Source organism: Panicum hallii, chromosome 3, assembly GCF_002211085.1.
Source record: "Panicum hallii strain FIL2 chromosome 3, PHallii_v3.1, whole genome shotgun sequence".
Lineage (NCBI taxonomy): Eukaryota > Viridiplantae > Streptophyta > Magnoliopsida > Poales > Poaceae > Panicum > Panicum hallii.
In genome coordinates, this window is record NC_038044.1 from 56,532,398 (window position 1) to 56,549,799 (window position 17,402).

At 42.5% G+C, this 17,402-nt stretch overlaps 2 protein-coding genes across 6 annotated transcripts; one reads left to right on the forward strand and one right to left on the reverse strand.

Annotated features, from left to right (window-relative positions):
• The first annotated feature begins 2,524 nt into the window (after positions 1 to 2,524).
• LOC112884664 (ubiquitin carboxyl-terminal hydrolase 26) lies at positions 2,525 to 12,359 on the forward strand. Of its 3 annotated transcripts, XM_025950130.1 has the most exons (15): positions 2,525 to 2,665; positions 2,835 to 2,939; positions 3,034 to 3,630; positions 4,343 to 4,598; positions 4,727 to 5,415; positions 6,507 to 6,615; positions 6,813 to 6,994; positions 7,521 to 7,796; positions 7,894 to 8,101; positions 8,629 to 8,700; positions 9,423 to 9,656; positions 10,318 to 10,581; positions 10,791 to 10,932; positions 11,021 to 11,197; positions 11,951 to 12,359. In XM_025950130.1, the coding sequence occupies exons 2-14, from the start codon at positions 2,860 to 2,862 to the stop codon at positions 11,134 to 11,136; spliced, it is 3,225 nt and encodes a 1,074-aa protein (XP_025805915.1). In that variant the 5' UTR covers positions 2,525 to 2,665; positions 2,835 to 2,859; the 3' UTR covers positions 11,137 to 11,197; positions 11,951 to 12,359. The 3 variants fall into 3 exon arrangements, with proteins under 3 accessions (XP_025805915.1, XP_025805916.1, XP_025805917.1); XM_025950131.1 differs by lacking the exons at positions 10,791 to 10,932; positions 11,021 to 11,197; positions 11,951 to 12,359 and adding an exon at positions 10,068 to 10,208 and having other exon boundaries at positions 10,318 to 10,549; XM_025950132.1 differs by lacking the exons at positions 10,791 to 10,932; positions 11,021 to 11,197; positions 11,951 to 12,359 and adding an exon at positions 10,068 to 10,208 and having other exon boundaries at positions 10,301 to 10,422.
• A 1,072-nt stretch (positions 12,360 to 13,431) lies between these two features.
• LOC112884665 lies at positions 13,432 to 16,963 on the reverse strand. Of its 3 annotated transcripts, XM_025950136.1 has the most exons (6): positions 16,625 to 16,961; positions 15,512 to 15,613; positions 14,943 to 15,060; positions 14,689 to 14,841; positions 13,724 to 13,852; positions 13,432 to 13,675 (listed from the first exon to the last, which is right to left on the reverse strand). In XM_025950136.1, the coding sequence occupies exons 2-6, from the start codon at positions 15,517 to 15,519 to the stop codon at positions 13,643 to 13,645; spliced, it is 441 nt and encodes a 146-aa protein (XP_025805921.1). In that variant the 5' UTR covers positions 15,520 to 15,613; positions 16,625 to 16,961; the 3' UTR covers positions 13,432 to 13,642. The 3 variants fall into 3 exon arrangements, with proteins under 3 accessions (XP_025805921.1, XP_025805919.1, XP_025805920.1); XM_025950134.1 differs by having other exon boundaries at positions 13,432 to 13,852; positions 16,625 to 16,963; XM_025950135.1 differs by lacking the exon at positions 16,625 to 16,961 and adding an exon at positions 16,137 to 16,493 and having other exon boundaries at positions 13,432 to 13,852.
• Between the last annotated feature and the right edge of the window lie 439 nt (positions 16,964 to 17,402).

Consider the following 17,402-nt stretch of genomic DNA (forward strand, 5'->3'; position numbering starts at 1 on the left):
CCCCCGCGCCGGCCCCCGCCCCCCGCGCCCTCCTCGGCCTCCGCCCCCGCCCCCGCGCTGGCGCCTGCCTCCGCCTCCGCCCCCCGCGCCGGCCTCCGCCTCCGGCCCCCCGCGCCGGCCCCCGCCCCCCGCGCCCTCCTCGGCCTTGGCCTCCGCCCCCGGCCCCCGCGCCGGCCTCCGCCCCCGGCCCCCCGCGCCGGCCTCCGCCCCCGCGCCCTGCGCCGGCCCCCGCCCCCGCGCCGGCCTCGGCCTCTGCCCCCGCGGCCCTGCGCCGGCCTCTGCCTCCGCCCCCGCGCCGGCGCCTGCCTCCGCTCCCCGCGCCTGCCTCCACTCCCCGCGCCCTGCGCCGGCCCCCCCCCCCCCCCCCCCCCGCCCCCGGCGCCGGCCCCCGCGCCCTGCGCCGGCCTCTGCCTCTTAATTGTATGATTAATTATATCATTATCTTATTTAAGAGTAATTTATGATTAATTGTATGATATATTAATTGTTAATAATTTATGAACAAATTTCAGCTGTGCCAAACAGAATCTGTGACCAGCTGCTTCTCTGGCTAGCTAGCCACCAGCTGGCTTCTAAACAAGTTTCAGCTGTGCCAAACAGGGCCATAGTAAGTCCCATCACCTGAAAGATTAGTCATCCTACCACCAACCAAAGAAATTTGGTTAGCGACCGGAGAGGCAAATGACAAGAGAATCTATACACAAAACCAAGGATAGCATATACAATTCACATAAGGTATAGTACACAAATAGATCACATTTTCATGATATTTTGGATATAGGAGGTCAATGCATCCTCACCTCTCAAACCAAAGCGCACACATAACCATTAAGGCATATGCATGGTATGAGAACAGAACATGTCGAACACAATCCTCATTAAGAATTAAACTTAAATAGGTTCACATGATAAGTTTTGAAAAAGTTGTTCAAGCACGTCAAATTAACTACGAAAACACAAAAGGTCGTTAATCAGATGAGTCATTATATATTAGCTCATCTAGATTGTAGACTTACCAATAAAAAAATATATCACAAGTACCCAGCATGAAACTACTTGTTGTAAGACGCCCTCGCAAAGCTATATGAAAACGTCAAGTCCATGGCAAGTCGGTGTTCCCATATCTTCTGAATTGTTGATGGATCAAGAGGACATAGTTTCCTCCCAAAAGTGATTGTATCATAATGCACCTCTCGGGATACTTGTACCGTGGTGACGTGTCATTATAGTTGTATTTGGTCCGGGTAGTCCATAGAGCATATGTGGAGGCACCTTTCACATATTTATAAAATAATTTTTGAAAGGTATATATTTATGAATAATGAACTATTGAAAGTATTAAAAAACTGTGCCCCAAAGATAGATGGAATAAAAAGAAAGTTTTTATCGCGCGTTGGGCCAAACTGGACCTTTTGCTCCTACTTTGCTGTGCTGGCTGGGCCTTTTTCAACATGAAAAAAAAACATCGTTGGCTCTTTCGTCAGAAAATCCATACATCTTCCGGAAGATAATTTATTATATTATGAAACTTCTACTTTAAGATTCGTGCTAGGTCAAAGTGAGCGCATGAGACAGGTATCGCGACGAAATTGGCTAGGCAGTAGGTGGTTTAGATTGACTATTATGGTCTTAAAATAAATTTTTCTTTCAAACCGTGAATGTATTTATAACAAAATAAGATCCAACATGTTTATATTTTTTATTTATAGAAAACAATATCCATACTGTACTATTTCAATATTTTGAATATACATGTTCAATATTTTCAATATAATGTTTCAACATTTACATAAAATGTTGAACTACTTCACCTAAAATGTTGCATCAAGCTTAAATAGATGCTCAATCTTGTATTTTAGAATGTTAACTACATTAATTTAATATTTTAAATATGCTAGTCATTGGATCTTTAGCAAAAGTAACGAGCAGAATAAAAAATCGTGTCGAAGATTTGGCTCACAGTTATTTGCTAGGGCGTTCAAAGAGCACGTTGATCTGTTAGATGCGTAGCTCGTGGCATTTGTAAACTGTGATGCATCTTCGTATGTCAAGCTTCCATCTTGACGTTCTTCTCTACCGAGCATAGGGAGAGCAAAGCGCTGAGTGGCAGGTGACCTCACTAGACATGATCATGGGCCGGACCGGGTTTAGGTCGGATCAAAGAGAACTGGGTTGGGCCGGATCTCTCTTCATTCTCCTACAAGTTTTGTTTTAGCCTGAACCCGACCCGATGGATTTTCCGGCTTGAACCCAACCCGATACGTGGTTGGGCTGGGTCGGGTTATACTCGATTTTTGATGTATAATTTTCGGATCGGGTCGGATTTTTCGGGCTTGTGTCATAAAATCGACCTATGCTCGGCCTGAATTTTAATTTTTTGCCGGTTGAAAATTTTGGTTCGAGTATTGATTGGGTTGGGTCGGAATTTTTTCTGCGGGGATTCCATGCATGGGCTGGATGTAATATTCCTTTTGCATATTTAATAAAGTCCAACCCGTTTTCTCAAAGAAAAAAAAAGAAGTCCCTTTCTCCTCTCCTCTCCTCCCCGCCCCCCTCTCTCCTCTCGCTCGCTCGCTCGCTCGGCCGCCTTCTTTCCAAGCGGCGACGGCAGGGGAGTGGCGCCGCCCTTGCCAGTTCTTCGTCGGACGCTTCGCCGGCCGACAAGGTATGTCCGCACTTTCCCTTCCCTTCCTTTCCTGCTGTGCGAAATCGAACACCCAAACCCCCTATCGTGTGCTATTTGTATTCGGATCTGACCATGGATTTTACCTGCGAACTTCAATTTTTTTGCCCCTGATGTACACCCATGTCCTATACTGGATCCGCCCCTGCAGTCTCCGGTCCCTTGTTGCTGCGACAATGAGCAGGCCCAACACTCGCAACAAGAACAAGAGGCCACGGTCCGATGAATCCAATAGCCCGTCCGCGGCTGTTTTCAAGTACGCATGTCTTTTAGTTTCTTTGTCAGATGCTGGCGGTTTCATAAGGTGCTCGCATTGTTTATGTTGCTCTCGTTTTTGCTACCGATTGCAGGAAGATACATTCCAATGGCAATATCTCAAAGAGCGATATACGGCAGCTTTACATGGTGTGGAAACCGGTTTGCCAAGGCTGCCATGGGAACACCAAGGACTCCCCAAATTGTTTCTGTGGATTAATTCCCACCACCAACGGGGTTCGTAAAACTGGCCTCTGGCAGAAAATGCAGGAGATTGTTCGTGGCCTCGGTCCTAATCCATCCAGGGACCTCCGTGCTTCCACTGAGACACCTGCTGGGTTGACTAACCTGGGCGCAACCTGTTATGCAAATAGCATACTGCAGTGCCTTTACATGAACAGCTCCTTCCGCTCAGGAATTTTCTCTTTGGAGCTAGACGTTCTGGAGAAGTATCCTGTTCTGGATCAGCTGGCTAGGTTGTTTGCGCAGCTGCACTCTAGCAAAATGGCTTTCATCGATTCAGCGCCTTTTATTAAGACATTGGAATTAGACAATGGTGTGCAGCAGGACAGCCATGAATTTCTCACCTTGTTTCTGTCTCTGCTCGAGCAATCATTAAGTCACTCCAAGGTTCCTGGAGCTAGAACAATCGTGCAACGTCAGTTTTGTGGCAGTGTATCACACGTAACAAGGTACATGATACGCATCTGAAGTAAATTTGTGCTTTTCTTTAGCAGTTTTAGGTATGGATTTTGGAATAATAGAAAATTAAGCTTTAAGCTGCTGGAAATTTTTATTAGCAACACTACGATATATATGTTTGTCGTGCTATTCTTCGCTTAAATGCACTCCACTCTTCAATCATTCTGTAAAGTTCTTCCAATACAGAGCTGAAATACATATTCCATGAATCAAGCCTATATGGTTAACTTGTCTGATAGCAAATGATTCTGACAAGAATTCTTCTGGACTAGACTCCTATTTTGCTGTATTTAGTGCTTGATGAAGCATGCCGAGGAAGATTTTCGAGGCTCTGTGATTATATTGATACCTCACATACTTAGTTAGAAAGAGATTAAGTAGATGCCTGTGTTGTCACTGGCAAGTTATTTTCTTTCTATTTGTATTTACATTCATAGCCATCAGCTACAAAAATGACTATGTTCAGTTCATGGTGCTGGTGTTGAAAGAAATTAAAACTTACCTGTTCATATTGTACCGTTGAGTTGTTGAAATTGGTCAAGCAAAATGATCAGCAGTCACATTTATGCTATGACCTGCATTATGTTCGTGTGCTCACTGCTCAATGTTGACTATGCTTTATCTTGTTATTTCCATACTGCTGCTTTGGACTAGTTACCGATGTAACTTGTGGGAACTGATTTTTAACCATCAATGCTTAAGGTGTTCATCATGCGGAAAGGATTCTGCAGCATCTTCAAAAATGGAGGACTTTTACGAGCTGGAGCTGAATATTAAAGGTTTAAATAATTTGGAAGAAAGTCTGAATGACTACTTTAGTGAGGAAGCACTGGATGGGGAGAACCAATACTTTTGTGAATCATGCCAGAAAAGGGTAGATGCCACTCACTGCATAAAACTTCGATCACTTCCTCCAGTTGTCAATTTCCAGCTGAAGCGTTATGTATTCCTCCCAAAGGTAATATACCTTTACCAAAAGCTCATCCATAGTTGTGTTGTAACATGTTCTTTCACATTTCTTTAGTCCTGTGCATTCTTATTCTTTACTTTCGTAAAGAATTTTTATCGAACTTTTCTCATTGCCAGACAACTACAAAGAAAAAGATTTCTTCAACATTCAGTTTCCCAGGACAGCTTGATTTGGGAAAACGGTTGTCAAACCCCTCATCTAGTTGTACTTATGACCTGGCTGCTATTTTAATTCACAAGGGCACTGGTGCTAATAGTGGGCACTATGTTGCACATATAAAAGATGAAAGCAATGGGCAGTGGTGGGAGTTTGATGATGAGACTGTATCCAAACTTGGTTTGCATCCTTTTGGTGAAAAACAAGGAAAGGCATCAAATAAAGATGATCAGAAATCCCAAGGTATTTCCACAGCAGGTTCTATGACAGATAACAATAATAATGGTCACCAGGAGGCAGCGCCCACGTCTAACACAGCAGAGATGTTTTCATCTACGGATGCTTATATGTTGATGTACAAATGTACTAGTAAGGATGTCAATGGCACTGAAAGCAATAAAAATACGGAAATCAATGAGTCACTTCCGCGCCATCTTCTGGATCAAATTAGTGAACTAAATGCATCATATATGAAATCGTGTGAGGAATACCAAAGCAAGAAGGACAGCCATTTGGCATATATAACAGAGCGGCGTCAAGAAGTAAAATCTATTCTGACAGAAGCACCAGCAGATCCTGATGATGATTCGTATTTTTGGATCTCAACAGACTGGCTTCGCCAATGGGCAGATAACATTACTCCTCCCTCGTAAGTTTGTTCTTGCACCTGATTTTTTGCCACGATCGCCAAAATTTTGGCAAACTCATGCCCCTTTGCTCCTTTCCTACACAATTTCTTGCCAACTTGGCTAAAATGTTGGCAAGCAAAACCATGAGGTTTTGGCTAGCCAAATTTCGGTTGGGTTGGCACACACCAAAAGAGCTAAGAGCATCAATGGTTATAAAAAATTCGATGATCAAGTCAAGAATGCAATGATAATCATATTTATGTTGGCATTAATCCCTTTTGGCACAAGCATCACTAGTTTGCATGGCAGTACTTTTGGCATCTGCTATGGATCCGTGCTTTCCTTTTTTTTTTTCTCGAACATGCAGGAGAACTGCGTATCAATATATTAAGAAGGAAAAAATTGGGGGGGGGGGGGGAGGGGGGGAACCCCAATGTTACAGAAAAATGGGGGGCTGTAACCTGCCCCACACGAAAGCAGCTACTCTTCTATAGAGGAGGGGGGGGGGGGGGTGAGACCTGACCAGCAACAATTTTGGAGGCACTTGAGCAAGGAGATAGGAAACTCCTCGAGCCCCAGCAAGAGACCATTGCTGCATGTCCTCTTTAATGACAGCAATAACACAGGATCCGTGCTTTCCTGTGGGGTCAATTATGCTAATCCCGCTTTTCTGTAAATGCAGCACACAACACTTCAACACCTCGGCTACTCTAACGAGTAGTTGGCTGCACCTATAGTTGGCATAGAAAGAGTATTAATTTTTTTAGTGTTTTGAATCAAGTAATTTAGGATAAGATCATTCAGATTGAGTTATATCTAATGATCCTGTTTATATGCTGGACTCTGTTTAAATATACAGAGGGGCCAAGCTGTATCCAAGAATCACAAAAAAAATAGTATCTACTCTATACCTTTCTTCTTTCTATGTGGTACAGCTGCCATCCCTGACAGTATCGTGCTGCAGGGATCCAAGGTCACCTGATAGGACTTAGGGTACCTACCAGAAATTTGACGACACCACAATATGAATTGCTTTTATGTAGCAACTGTGTGGCCTTTCCTCTTTACTAATTGAAATGTAGCTTTTTACAGTTGTATTTTTTTTCTGCAGCTCCATTGACAATGGTCCAATTCAATGCGAACATGGAAAGGTTCCAGCATCTAAAATCACATCAATGAAGCGACTATCATCTATAGCTTGGCAGAAACTATTTTCAAAAGTAAGAAACTTCCTGCCACACTTCTTGGTTTGCACTTCAGTTTTGCCTTACCTTGCTTATGTTTAATGATTATCTGTAATTCAGGAGCATGTTGTAGTATTGTAATTGAAACATATAATATTTTGTACTCATTTTGTAATGCTTGTGGCATTATAATATTGATGAATTTCCTTTTGTTGTCATTGCAATAATCTAAGTATGGAGGGGGGCCGTCATTGAGCAGTGATGACTGTTGCATGGAGTGTCTTAAAGATGGGGCAAAAAATGCAGTATCTGCTGATGTCTACCGTGAACGTAAAGCGTCTTTAAAAAATATTGCAGAAGCAGCACTTGCTGGTAACTGTCCAGATGGTCCTTCTTACTTTATCTCAAAAACATGGTATGCAAAGTGCATCCTTCTCTTGAATTCTGAACTTGTTTCTGTATAGTTTTACGTATAAGCGAATAGTTTTGGTACACTTGGGATTACTCCACTCATATATCGTCTGCCTTTTTATGAACTATTTGCCTTTTGATCCCTTGTGGTGACATACTGTAGACCAGTGTGCCACCTATTAGGCAATAAGTCTATGATTGGTAGTCTCCATCTCTATGTATATGTTTTAACATTTTATAGATTAATGCTCAATGTTGATCATGGTTTTATTCAATGCAATTACTGCTCTCCCGATTGTTGCATTATGTTATGTTTTTCTTGATTGAACTCTTACACATTAGCTAGTTGTAGTCTTGAGGTTGCCTTGCAGTTTTTCATTTCCTTAGGCTCATTTCACTCTGAGTCAGCCCTCTCTCATGCACATGCCTCTTGATGAGTTTCCATTTACTTTTTACCTTTTTGCTGGCCCACCTGTTACACAACGTCACCAACCTGCGGTCATGCTGACTTCTTTGCTGTTTACTGCTAGGTTGACTCATTGGCTGAGGAGGAAAAATGCTGATATCCCATCTGATGCTGATAATGGACCAACAAGTGCTTTAAGATGTTGCCATGGGGATCTTCTGCCTGAGCACGCTCCAGGGGCAAAGCGGGTATCTGTACCCGAAAGCCTCTGGTTATTTCTCTATCAAACCATCAACGAGAAGAAGGCTGATGATATTATGACTTTTCCATCAGATTCTCAACCGTGCGAAATCTGCAATCAGGAATTATCTGATGTTGCGTCTGTGGAGGGTAATCTTAGGTAATATAAAGTCAGAAAATTAATGTTAGGTATTGGGTTGTTCACTAAAAGATTTCTGTCTAATATGAATTTTCTTATACACGTCTATGACATGCAGAGCAGTGAAACTCAAGCAACGACAGAACCATGAAAAGTTAATATCTGGGAAAAGCTTTGCACTTCATCCCGGTCAAAAATATTATTTGGTACCTTCATCTTGGTTGTCAGAATGGAGAGCCTATATTACAGCAACCGGGAAAAATGTTTCTTCGTTACCAGAACCTCAAAGTCTGGAAGCTATTGTCGATTCACTTATATGTGAAAAGGTAAACTAATGTGTCACATGTTGATACGTGTCTGGTTCTTAAACCTAGATGACAGTAAAAGAGAGGAAACTCTAATGTTTGAATTTGAGAGGAGAGGTTTTTTGTGGAGAACAAATTGGATTCGTAATTTCAAAGGATGTCCTTGTCAGAATCTCCATACCAAAGTTGTGAGCTTGTTATTAGTAATGTTTCTAACCTACATCTGAAGAGATAATGACTGCTGTAGAAAAGGACTGATAAAACCTGATTGCTGGCACAATACAGTTTTGCACATAATGAGTTGTATACCTGTATTGTATTTTTGTTGTAGTGTGGTATACTATACTGCTTTAACTCATTTGAGTCAGATCCAAATATGGATATCTGTGTAAACTGTAATCTGTAACTTAACCTGTATTTAAATGATATCTATTGTGCGTATAAATGCAAGTTTTACAGGGTTCATGAATTCACATTTGTCTTAGAATATCTGTGTTCTGTTGATTGTGATCATACTACCTTTTTTAACATGAGGATGGTATTTTCAGCATTCAAGATTGCTGCAAAGGCCTTTGGATCTTGTTTGTAAGCGTGGAAACATTACTCAGAAAACATCTAATGTAAGTCCATGCTCTTCACAAAGTTTCTTTGATCTGCTTCTCTGGTTTCATTAAAATGCCGTGTTATGGAAAACTTTGAGGCATTTGGGTTCAACATATTTTGTAGTTTTGCAAAACTGCAGTATCTCCAATACCATGGTTATTTTTGGAGTTTCTGAAAATCCTCTCCACCCTCCATTTTTTTAAAAAAACTGAAGCCATGTCTCTCTTGTCCTTTCTGTCTGATCTCAGTTGTTCATTGAGCTGAAAGTATGGGTGTGGAGAGTATATATGTGCATTGGCCATTCCTGTAATAATGTACTTGCTAACTTTAGACAGGATCTTTATGATACTTATCTTTTTTCTCGAACCTTGATGATATTTATCATGTACACAGACGCTGATGAATTATGGACTTAGCAGAATTCTTCATATAGAAACTTGAACTTACATACAGCAACATAGCACATTGTTGTTGTCACAATACCGTAAAATACTGTCACCTTAAACTGTGATAGTTTATACATGGTGTTTTCTGAAACTATACTTTTTGAAAACCATACATCCAAAGATGCCCTTAGGTTGGAAACGTGAGGCTCTTGCTGTTTTGCATTATGTTTCTACTAATCTTGCACTGTCCAACAGCCTTTGTCGTTTCCTTTTTGTATTTGCTAGTATAAATTGTCCTTCAAGATGAAAACAGATGATACATCACGAGTTAATCATTTTTCATTGTTTTTCAGACTGATGGTTTGACAATAATCCCAGAGTACGATTGGAAGTTATTCTCTGAGGAGTGGAGTGCCACACCTGAAAAAGGTATATCTGCTGAAATTGCTTTTAGCAAGAGCTCTCAAGACAAATTGCCCGGGGCATCTGAAGCAACACCAATTATGGATGGTGATCTAGACCAGTCTCTTGATGATGCTAATGATGATGTGGGGGGCAGAGAGCCCTATGTCAGAAGTGATCCTGAGGTAAACTATAGCTGTTCTAGTGGTAGCACTGAACTCTAGTATTAGTAGTTCCCATGGTTGGGGCTTCAGAAAATAATATGTTAGGAAAACCTAATAGGAGTTGTATCATGTAAATGTAAACGATAAATATGTTGGTAGTTAAAGTAAGAATGTAATCGACAGTATTACCATACCCATATAATCTGGAAGAAAATAGGTCTTTATTTTAGTAGAATAGAAACATGCTATACTGACATTACTGGTGAACAATGTGGTTCTTTCATGATTTACAAAAATGTTGTGGAAATTATTTTGTAGCAAAGCAACATGGCTCCTTAACACCCCCCCCCCCCCCAACCCATCCACCCCAACCCACCGCCAAGAAAAACATTAAGTACAGCTTTGACAACCTTTATACCTCAAATATTTCAGATCTCACCTCCCAGTGGGTGAGGCTGAACCCCATCCAAGGGAGGGAACAAACTACAGAATCTTGAGACTCATGCACTTACAGTTGCATTATCTCTTCTGATGAAATTTGGATCTTTAGCTCTGTGCCGCTTCAAAAATGTGGTATTGCTTTTTGTAGTTTCCTCAATGTTTACACTTCTCAATAATTAAATGATTTCTGACACTGAAATAATTCACATCTAATGTGCATAAAGTTACTTTGTATTTGTAGGTTTGTGAAGAATGTATTGGAGAAAGAGAGAGCTGTGCATTGGTGGAGAAGCTCAATTACCAGAATGAAGACATCCATGTCTATTTAGTCCGTGGAAAAGAAGCACCAAAGTCTATTAAAGAAGCATCTAAAGCTGTCGCTGTATCAGATCGTCGGACCTCGAAACGTTCCCGAAGAACAAGCTCTGGAAATTCAATCAGTTTGAAAGTCTCTGGTTCTACATCCGTCTATCAGTTGAAACTCATGATATGGGAATCTTTAGGGGTATGCACATACTGAATCTATAAAATTTTGCGAGCACAGTTACTAATGTACTGTATTTGCTTCCTTATCTGTATTTCAAAAGGGACTTGTAGACATTTATTTTTCTGCATCTAGCTTTGGGATGTTCTCTCCTTTTTGTTGTTTATACTTGCATGTTTCTTTGGACTGCTCCAAATTATTCAAATAGCTTATACTCTGGATGCATTCAGATCGTGAAGGAGAACCAGAAGCTTCACAAAGGCTCTGTTGAGATTGAAGATGACTTGGCAACTCTTGCTGACAAGAGTATTTTTCCCGGGGATGTTCTTTGGGTCAGAGACTCTGAAATCTATGAGAACCGTGACATAGCAGGTGAATAACCAAATATGATGTGGCAAATCAGTTCCAAAAAAATGGAGATTGTTGGTGGTTTTAAGCATGTGCCATTTATGTGTTTCAGATGAGATTTCAGAGCAGAAGGCTGATATGCTACAGGCAGAGGAAGGCTTTCGAGGAACTCTGTTGACATCAAGTGTTTCAGCTCAGCTTTGTCAGGATGTAGCATTTAGTGAATGAGTTGCTGCATCAGATGTATAGCTGCATATCTGCTGACTGAAATGGTTAAGCTTGCTGGGAGGTGATGTTGACTCGCTTATTCTTTGTTTTTATTTCATACAGTAGCTTTTCTTAGTTTCTATAGCATAGCGTTGCCTTTCTCTGGACCTGTTTGTTTACCTGTCAGCTTATAGGTATGGAAGAAAAAAAATTAAAATAAGTACATAATTCCTTTCTTGTTTTCCACATCATAATTTTCTTCTATTTCTCTATCCATATAGAACTTCCTTGTCATTTCTTGTTTTTGGTCTCATATAATCAATGAAGGGCATACATCTAAAATCCAGTCGAATTTCACCTAGAAAAGGATTCCTATTCCTTAGTAATGTATAGGAAGAAAGGGGTCATCTTTTTTAGGAATAGGTCTCTTATGATTCGCCCTGGGCCGACTTATAGGATTATATAATTTGGGGGGCCTAGATTATATAAGCTGACTTATAAGTTGAGTTTTTTCTTGACCATATGAGCTTACATATCTGAATTATAAAGCTCAAATAAGCTGGATAGAGATCACTACATCCCTCTCTCTGAGCATGCAGCATGTATATGAACTGGTTCCGCAGGTTATGCATTCAACCAATGGAACTTTTAAAATTAGCTACTGTCTCAAAACACCTATTGTTTTATGTATAAGTTCCGTTACATGCTTCATGTATAACTGTTAGGAAGCAACGAAGCTGGAACTTCATTATTTGTCCACTGCACTGCTGCTTGGTGCTTACACCTTGTGATCCGTTATCGATGAAACACTGACGCATGGTCTCTTGTGATGCAGAAATCGTGATTGCTTCGCAAGAGTGTCGTACGGAATTATGGTGGTCCTGGCAGCCGTCCGGGTGGAAATTTTTGTCAACCCCTTATCTCGGCTGTTTTTCTAGTGAGGGAAACAGAAGAGGCTCCACCTGAAGCTGTCAGTCTACCCCTGATGTAATTACATGACAAGTAGGAAGTTGGCTATTTCCGGCTGTCGTGCTGACTGCACGTGTAGTTTTTCTTTTTCTCTCTCTTTCTCTTTTGGCTGCGATGGCTATGGCCTATGGGTGACTTGCCCTGTACCTGGTGGCCAGTGCAAGAGGTTTGTTGAAAGGCTGGAGCCTTGAACTGATGCTGAGGTAGTAGTCGTCGCCTTGTCATGTTTGGTAGATGAGAATGAGATCGTAGAGCCTGCTGGCTTGTGATCCCTCTTTGTGCTGTCATGTGTTGCATTTGCACCCTGTTTTTCCTTTGGGCTGCTCCCTGGGCAGTCTGGCATAGTAAGGCTGCTGGATATTGGGCAGAGGGGTATGGGATGCGCGAAAGCAGGGGACACAAAGGGATGGAGCGCTGGGACGGATAAGTAGTGTTTTGCTAATGGATCATGAGTGCAGTGGTCTTTTTACATCCAACTTGGTTCTTTTATATTTTTGGTTTAAGATTGTATAAGATTAGGGTCCAGCCCTTCTAGGATCAAGCCCTTAGATTAAATTTTAAGATCCTTTACCATCTCTACCTTCATCCTAGATTACAATTTCCGATTACAATTCGTTATAACTTTTCTAGGAACGTATATTTTACATAGATGCATACTATATCTAGATACATAGTAAAAAGTTAAAATAAATTGTAATTTAGGACGGATGGAGTATTTTAGTAAGAAAAGAGTTTATTTCATATTACTACCTAAACAATCCACATTGTCCACCTGGTACCCTAGAAAAATTTGGCTCGATTTATTCCTTGAATTTATTTTGATTGGTTCGATGTACCCTCTAATAGGATTTGACTTTTGTTTCCATTGTGTAGATTGAGTTTTAAATTCAAATTATGCGAGGTGGTAGAGGACATGACATCCTACGTTAGAAGACTAGTTTAAGAATTTTTCATCATTACTTTATACTATTTTATATCCTTTGGACTAATTTAGCATCAAATCATCTAGGATTCGTGGAGGGGAGCGCTCGGGGGGGAATGGGCGTGTTCGAGTTCGAAATCAACCTAGAGGTGCTGACGGAGATGGAAGCAGCAACGATCTCTTTCGCCATGTCGACGCATCCGGACACATCCGGACACCTCTCTAGCTGTCTCTACAATCCAAGCTCGACCGCTGTGCTACCTCAAAAGTACTCTGTTTGACACTTCACTTTTTGACGCAGCGATGACTGCAACGTGTCTACGTTGTATAGGATATCTTTTCTTATCCTTCAGAGCCACTGGCATGGGTGCATGAACGTGCCCAGGTGAACATTTTCTTCACCTGGACGCTGGGGCATTCAGACATGTTCTGAATCATGTTTCACCGAGCAAGACTTCATTAGAAATTAGTCAGATAGTAGTACGTTGAGAAGACTGACAAGTCAAAGGTAAGTCCGAATACAGGAGCTGCCTATAATATTAGTAAAGAACATGTATATGCATATGAGCTACATGCAGAATTTAGCACCAGGATTTCATGCAATCGGACTCTCCAACACAGTAATCTACGCCACAATCACTCCTGCATTGCCTCAGCCTCGGCCTCGGCCTCCGCCCCAGGCCCAGCCTCAGCCGCAGCCTCGGCCTCGGCCTCGGCCTCCGCCTTCGGAGGGGGTGGTGGCAAAACCTCCTTCACCATATCCAAAAATTCCTGGACCCGTTCATCTTCATCGCATGTTTCTCCTCGCTCATCCCTGTTAAATCGCCTCCCGCATTCTTCTATCATCTGTGGTGGAGGATTAAATCAAATAGAACAAAAAGGAAAAGTCAGAATGATGATTAAACAATTAACAGAATTCTGCACATATTGCAGATAGGCTGTTCTAACAGTAAATATTGACAGCCAAATTGCGGGCATCCTACTCAGTTTGATTCCTGGTGGCATGAAGCTACCAAGTGTACCAGTTGTAAGTTATAACCTATAACTGAGCAGTCCTTGGACGTCTAATCAATAACAGTAACAATAACCTAACAATCATTGCCTAATATTTGACACACTTGGACTACTTTTATCTCCCTATTGTTGCAAGGAAAATTCAAGCTAGAATATGAACCTCTTTCAAAACCAAAGCCATGGAGAAAACCAATTTATGGACAAGTCAAAGTTCTTAAGGATATGAAACAAAAGATAGAAATCCTAGTTATGGACAAGTCAAAGTTCTTTTAGATATGAAACAAGTATAATTGTCATATGTCATACGGTATATTCTTTCAAGCTCATGGCACATGATTTCAGAAAAAAACGAATTTTCCTAAAATGTGCATTACTGAAAGCAATTCAGTCCATTTACTTCTATATTTAGAAATATGCATAGGCTCCTGAATTGGACAACACCCAGTTCCTCACATCAATGCTAAACTTCAAACACTATATCCTCACACCAATGCTAAACTTCAAACACTCTATCTTTCAACAACAATAAACAAAAGCTACACCATATCAAACAGGACATGAAGACACTTTCATGGTGAAAAAATTTGTAACTGCAATAGTTTAGTTTGCATTAACCAACCAATATAGCAAAACTGAGAAAATTTATTGACAAGATAAACCAACAGTACCGCGTATGCATCAGCAGCTGAGGATGGTCTCCAATTGATGACATTTAGCTTATCAGCATCCGCAAGCCTGAAACCCTCACTTCTCTTCACAAATTCATAGATTGATTCCCTTGTCTGGTTGCAAGCAGGGGTTTGTAAGAGGTACTCATATACCTAAGTGAGACAATGGCAACTGTTAAACCAGTTTAGGCGCAAAACAGCATCAAAAACAGGTTGAGGCGATGAAGCATTAGGTAAAGGGCATTAGAAACCACCTTACACTCTGATGCAGCAACAACCCCCAAGCATCCCATAGGGTCAACTTTGGCTCCTCTTGATCGCAAGAAGTCAAGAACTTCAAAGTTTGTAAGTGACCCTGCATTTGCTTTCAGTCTGCAGAACAACAATGAAAACTGGTCATTATGAGCTATGAACAACATGATAGCTGATAAGCAGCACAGGGCATTCAAGAGGTCTGCACTCAGGGTCGTTTGCATCATTGAGCGTTACTTTGGAGCTCACAACAGGGTGCCCCATGACTCATAGGAAATTGGGTAGTGAGAATAAACAATATAAACAGATCGGTTATGGTTGGTACCACACTAAACCACCATTTATGGGTTAAAACATGGAAAACTGGAAAACATCATCAACCAAGGATATCCCTGGTAAACCTGGCTGGACTCACGAATCCCTATCAACATCTGAGGCACTAGCTGGACCCCCTTTTTCAAGAAATTCGGTAGTAGTGAAATATGTGCAGGTCGAAGATTGACAGCTTAGCATAGCATGCGAGTAACAATGAATAAAAGGAAGTCACAGGTTGTTGGTGAGAGACACTCACATCTTCATTGCTGCTGCAGTCCAGGGGCCGACAGAAACTCCTTGGCAACTGATTGTGCCTGCACCACTGCTGGATTCACCTTGCTCGATAAGTATGGCCTAACTGAAAGTTCGAAACACAGAAGGATTGGATTAGCAACAAAGCACGCAGCGCAGAAAACCCCGAGTGCCGCACCCAGGATTTGAACCTACAGTATGCGTATGCCTTGCCAAAACTCCAGTATGCAATTAGGCCAACTAAAAAAAATTCTCCAAACAATAAGGTATACAGGTATAACATAACTAAAAGTACAATAAAAATGTGCCTAAAAGGTCTCATAACACCTTAAATTCAACAGATAGGTTTGGAACATGCATAAATTACAATATAAGATAAAGTCTTACATAAATAGAAGATTGTAATACTAATCAAGGGCTTTTGCTTGCTCATGGCCATGAAAGTATCGACAAGTCTAGGGCTCTGATTTGAGATTTCAGGCTAAGCTAAGCAAATCCCCAACCACTGAATCACATTCGCATGTCAACGCGCACACCAATTTCAGGCTAACCTAACATGCTAAGTAAATTTACGCCTCAATTTGAAACTTGAGAACAGCATGAGACAGCAGTCACTACTCCCTACTCACCAGAGAATAGAGAAGCAGAGCACTAAAACTAGAGCAGTGAGGGCCTAATGGCGCCGCGGAGAACCGTGCAGCAGCCGCAACGTGTCGCGTCAGGGGTTGGGGGCGGGCCCAGGATTTGAGGCATGGGTATTCAAAATTTTCAAAAGGGTGTAAATTTATTCACAATAACACGTAATTTAGTACCAACAATGATCAACATATAGACGATAGATATACTAAATGATCAATATATCAAAGTGGCAACATCTGAAATAAATAGAGGACAAAATCATAAAACAGAAAATAGTGATAAGGATCCTTAAAAATTATAAGACTTCTTCTCGATCCCTCATGCTTTCAAAAAGCTTGATGATGTCCTCATCCTTTGAAGAAAGGTTGAAACCCCCCCCCCCCTCTCCGCAACGTATCTAGTGCGTGCACATCTTGCAGGAAGAATTCCCTTTTAAAGGATAGAATTACGAAATGTGGACAAATTACTCAGTACTCACCAATTGGGCACGATGGAGGGCAAGGCAGGGGATGAGGGGAGGCCGCTGTGCCCGCAGGCCGCAGCCTGTGCTGCCCCGCTTGCCGCCGCCCTGGACGTGCGCCGGCGCACCCCGGGAGCCCTGCTCAGGTGCCCTGGCCGTGCGCCGGCGGAGCCGTGGCCCGCGTTCCCGCGGACAGGAGATGTGAAGGCGAGCTGCCGAGCTTGGGCGGCTGGGCGCGGCCGTGCGGGGCGACTGGCGCTCGGCCGTCGCCGTCCCCCGTCCACCGGCAGAGGCCGCCTAGGGTTCAGGCGCCGCCGCGAGGAGAGAGAGCCAGAGAGGATGCGACGCGGGGGAGCAGCTGTTGGCTCGGTCAGGCTTCTGCCTTCTGATTGTTGAATTGGGTCAATGGGCCAGGTGACCATGTGGGCCGTTGGAAGATGGGGGAGGGGCTACTACGATTTTTGGGCTTGAAGGGGAGTTTAGGAGGCCTGTTATGTGCTCTTTTTTATTTTTCTGAACCATATACTGGACGCGCGTGGCGGCACAGCCTGACTCCTGGAGTCTGGAGCTGGAAGTCGAGCGGGTGGGAACAGCGACTCGGCGGCAGATCCGGCGCCCGGGGGGTGGGGGGCGGTTTCCGCCGGGAGGGGGGGGGGGGGGGGGGTGTTGGGGGTTGAGGTGAGCGCTCGCGTCCGGTCATTTTTATCGAGCCGTATCATTTTCCATCTTCAGCGTATATTCTTCTGGTCAGGGCGGCGGCGAGCAGCCAAGCAAGCAGAGAGGGGAGCGCAATGGC